The 4,344-nt window shown below is 41.9% G+C and overlaps 1 protein-coding gene across 1 annotated transcript; it reads left to right on the top strand.

The window, feature by feature from the left end:
• The first annotated feature begins 390 nt into the window (after nucleotides 1–390).
• LOC147460013 (sugar transport protein MST4-like) lies at nucleotides 391–2,562 on the top strand. The gene is made up of 4 exons (XM_086509942.1): nucleotides 391–543; nucleotides 735–1,054; nucleotides 1,146–1,781; nucleotides 1,861–2,562. Exons 1-4 carry the CDS (start codon nucleotides 435–437, stop codon nucleotides 2,296–2,298), a joined length of 1,503 nt encoding a protein of 500 aa, XP_086366068.1. The 5' UTR covers nucleotides 391–434; the 3' UTR covers nucleotides 2,299–2,562.
• Nucleotides 2,563–4,344: the final 1,782 nt, after the last annotated feature.

Raw genomic sequence — 4,344 nt, 5'->3', positions numbered from 1 at the left:
TCTCTTAAGTCATATATAACCTTCTAGGAGGATAGTGATTATGTTCCTGTTTACAATTATGTAAATGTATAATGGTACGTGTCACCTTGATGAAAGTCGTGATAATAATTTATCACCTAATCATCAGTGTGATGGTACATGATGTGAGTAATTGAATGGTGGATTGATATTTATTCTTGATTAGGCTTGTTTTACTCAACTTTCATTACATGAGCTGCTGGCCCCTGATTTCTTGACTGATATTGCTTGGTCTCACTTGCTGGTCTCATGGATGATGGACCCCAAAGGAGATGCATCGACAAAAAGTCACACAAGTTGTTTTCAGGGAAAAAAGTCACAAATGTTGTTTTTCAGATCCCATAAAAATTAGAAGGCTATGCTAGTGTTTGAACTCAAGACATGCCGGCCTTGAGTTGAAGAGTCGGCTACCAACAATGGCAGCTGGTGAAGCGCCGAAGGCACGGATAACAGCCTATGTGGTGTTCACATGCCTCATGGCAGGCTCTGGGGGCCTCATGTATGGCTATGACCTTGTCATTGCTGGTAATTAATGCTCTCTTTATTACTCTGATCATTTTCTCTCCGCAATATTGTGGGACTAACTTGCATTCAATATACACAGTTTATGTAGGCTGCTATCCATACAAATTTGTGTAGATTGCCATCACCCACAAACTTTTATATTGTAATGCGTTAAACTAGATAGTTTTTTCTTTTTCTGCTGCTGCCCACAGGCGGAATCTCGATCATGGACGATTTTCTGTCGAAGTTCTATCCCAATGTATACATACTCAAGAAGAATGCAAAGGAGGACAATTACTGCAAGTATAACAACCAAGTCTTCCAGCTGTTCAGCTCCAGCCTTTATCTAGCAGCTTTGATAGCCACTTTCTTTGCATCAGTGGTTAGCAAAAGGCTGGGAAGAAAGGTTTCGATGCTATGCGCAGGCATATTCTACATTTTTGGTACCGCCATTGGCACTGCTGCACAAAACGTTGCTATGCTCATATTTGGTCGGGTTCTTCTGGGATGTGGTCTTGGCTTTGCCAACCAGGTACAGATGTAGCATTCTTGAGTGTGTGTCTATCTCCCACAGAGCTAAGATAGCTTCCATTTTAATGAATAATTGAGCATATAACATGCAGGCGGTGCCCGTGTACTTGTCAGAGATAGCGCCTCCGAGAATCAGAGGAGGCTTGAATATGCTGTTTGTGGTGTACACTAGCATAGGGATACTCTCAGGCAACATAGTGAACTACTTTGCAGCCAAAGTACATCCATGGGGATGGAGGCTCTCCTTGGGAATAGCAGGAATACCAGCTCTACTTCTGACTCTCTTCAGTCTCATCCTAGTGGAGACCCCCTCTTCGCTCATAGAGAGGGGGAAGCATGACCAAGCAAGAGATGTGCTACAGAGGATCCGGGGGACCACGGAAGTCTCTGCCGAGTTTGACGAGCTTCTAGATGATTCTCAAAGACTCCAGGGCAGTAGCAACTGGGAGGGCTTCAGAGAGTTCTTTTGTGAGAGGCGGCATAGGGGTGAAGTGGTAGTAGTTTGCCTGATACCATTTTTCCAGCAGGTGGCAGGAAATGATGCCATCTTGTTCTATGGGGCTTTCCTCTTTAAGCTGGCTGGCTTTGGTGATGACGCATCCCTCTACTCAGCCATCATTACTGGTGGTTGCACATTCCTTGCGTGCTCCGCATCCACCCTTTTCGTTGATAAAGTCGGCCGGCGTCGGCTGCTACTCTTTGGCTGTGCTTTGATGGCTTCCTCTTTGGTATGAAGAGGTTTCAAAGTTTCTTCTTATGCTGTTTCAACTCTGTCCCAAGTTATTGAGGTGTTTGCTCTTGCCACAGGCGGTGGTCGGCAGCATCTTTGCAGCCAAATTACGCGGCGATGTGAAGAAGCTACCAACAGCAGAGAGTGTGACAGAGGTGGTGATGGTTTGTGTCTTTGTTATTGGCTTTGGAGCATCACTTGGGCCACTTGCATGGCTCATACCCAGTGAGATCCTCTCTCAAGATGTTCGGTCGGCGGGGCAAAGCATTGCCGTCTTTGTCAACATGCTCTTCAAGTTCATCATAGCACAGACATTCTTGTCCATGTTGTGTGCCTTCAAGTTTGGGGTTTTCTTCTTCCTGGCAGGGTGGAGTGTTGTGCTAGCCATGTTCACCATACTCTTCTTGCCAGAGACAAAGCATGTGCCTATATACAAGATGGAAACCTTATGGCAGGACCATTGGTTCTGGAAGCAAATTGTGGGCCCACCATTACCACCAAATCCCATACTCTGACTTCTCTTCATCAAGATTGTTCGGCAATTTCCCAGCTTTCATTAATGTACTTCTTTTCAAGATATATTTTTCCTTATTTTTAAAGAAGACATAAGTGTTAAATTAAAAGTATGAAAAAAAATATACTGAACACAGGTCTCAAAGACAAGGAAAGCAGCAGTCCCATGCATAAGGTTACAAGGCTTTACAGTCTTCAATCATGAGAAGTCTTTTATGAGAATATGCATTGAGCATCAAAGAATACCATTTCTACCAATTTCTATATATTGGACTTCAAGGGTTCTTGCAAAACAACCTTCATCATGGTTAAAGTAAGGTCTGCACATCTTCTAAGGTCAGATAGCATCAGAAAAGAGTTAAAAATCTTTAGAGTTCCTAAATAATTCATTATTTCTTTGACACCACTTGTGCCCAAAAAAAGTGCAACTCCGAAAGCTCCAGAATGAAATGTCAAGTCCTTTGCAGACTCTTAGAAGAATTTCCTAGGAGGTAAATGGGGCAGGATGATGAGAGCAGCAACATTGATGGAAAACTTTGATGAGAAACTTTGAGAAGCTTGCTAACTTATCTTTCTATTTATGCACTAAGAAATACACTCTTTGTTGTGCCTCGAGCTTCTTCATCTTCCCCAAGATGTGTGTGCATCTTTCCAACCCTACCTCCAACAATTGGTGTCAGAGTAGATTGTGTCCTCTTGAGCATAGTTGCCAATGTGTTCAAGATTTCAATTTGAGCTCGTTTTGGCCCCCGTTTTCACTAGAGCAAGTATCGCGCTAACAATTTTGTCCTTTCGGACAAATTTTTTGTCAGTGTAATTTTTTGTAGAACAAGTCCCTTATAGTCCACTTCGGGTCGTGCTCAATCGCATATGTTAGTTCTTTTTTATTTTTCCTCTTTGGCGCAGCTTTTACATCAGGTACAGTCACTCGCCATGGCTGACAACAACAAGGATGTTTTCAAGATGTCTATTGTTGCTGAGGGAAAATTTCCGATGGGGATAACTCTAAGACCATGAGGAGTTTGAACCTATACTCTTCATCCGTCCATTGCCTTTATATAGGCACCCTCGAGCCATTCAAACTAGCCCTTCTAGCGTCTGGCCCTTGGCGTGACATAACTCCCCCCTTGGAGAGTGCTTTCATCCTCAAAAAAAAAGTGGGAGATTGCTTCACAAAAACACTAATGTTTTCCTCAGTGGCACATTTTTCACTCTCTCTTTTCACTTGACTTATGCTTCTTGACGCACATGATAACGTGTAAGTAGATCATGATAATTCAGAATACGCTCACATTCATGCAGCTAGATTGGAGGTCCAATGAAATCAACTAAAATCTTCTAGTCAATGACATTGGTGTCCCTATGTAAGCGTTTGTGTAAACAACTTACATAAACTACCGATGAATGCGAGAATGTGCATATAATAAGAGTTTGTAAGCCATTTTTCCAACTCACTAGAGTATTTTGAAGGGCCTACAAAAATTGAAGATAATTTAGGTGTTGACCCAGTCTTCAGACTACTTGTTGAATGATGTGTCACATGTAAAAGTATCGCATTTCCTTCCATGAAGCTAGCGTGCCAACGTTTCTCATCTTTGGTACTAATCTCATGCTTGTTGAGCAAGAGTCCACATCTCCATGTGGTCTTGGAGGAATTCCTTGACCCGGCCAACCCCATCGTAATCGGTGATCTAAGTTGAAAACCACACATAAGTAGGAATAGACTTAAACCAGCCATCATACATGTCACTATCGTAAGGAAGCTCCAAATAGAGAAATAACTTTTCTCATTGGAACGCTTCCTTATACTAACTTATGTCCTCAGCATATCCTTTAGCAGTAAATTAAGATTTGGTAAACTGCCTCTATCTATCCATCTATGGGTTGATGATAGTACTGATATTGAATTGTTTCTCCCTAACCATTTAAAAATAACTCGTAAACTTGGGGTACAAATACTTGCAACATTGTTAAGTAATCAACAATGTTATGAACAACCAACTTGGTTAACTTTAGAGATTAAAAATGGAATTGGATAAATTGTACAA

This window comes from Adiantum capillus-veneris, chromosome 4 (genome assembly GCF_014529385.1).
Source record: "Adiantum capillus-veneris isolate H3 chromosome 4, ASM1452938v2, whole genome shotgun sequence".
NCBI lineage: Eukaryota > Viridiplantae > Streptophyta > Polypodiopsida > Polypodiales > Pteridaceae > Adiantum > Adiantum capillus-veneris.
The sequence above is the reverse complement of the archived record's forward strand: the minus strand, read 5'-3'. Positions and strand labels throughout refer to the sequence as shown.

What these genes read in the sequence shown, in the direction of transcription:
- LOC147460013 (XM_086509942.1), top strand. Translation starts at nt 435, where the DNA reads ATGGCAGCTGGTGAAGCGCCGAAGGCACGGATAACAGCCTATGTGGTG. An exon ending in GTCTTGGCTTTGCCAACCAG is followed by an intron (nt 1,055 to 1,145) that starts GTACAGATGTAG and finishes TATAACATGCAG; the next exon opens with GCGGTGCCCGTGTACTTGTC. An exon ending in CTTTGATGGCTTCCTCTTTG is followed by an intron (nt 1,782 to 1,860) that starts GTATGAAGAGGT and finishes CTCTTGCCACAG; the next exon opens with GCGGTGGTCGGCAGCATCTT.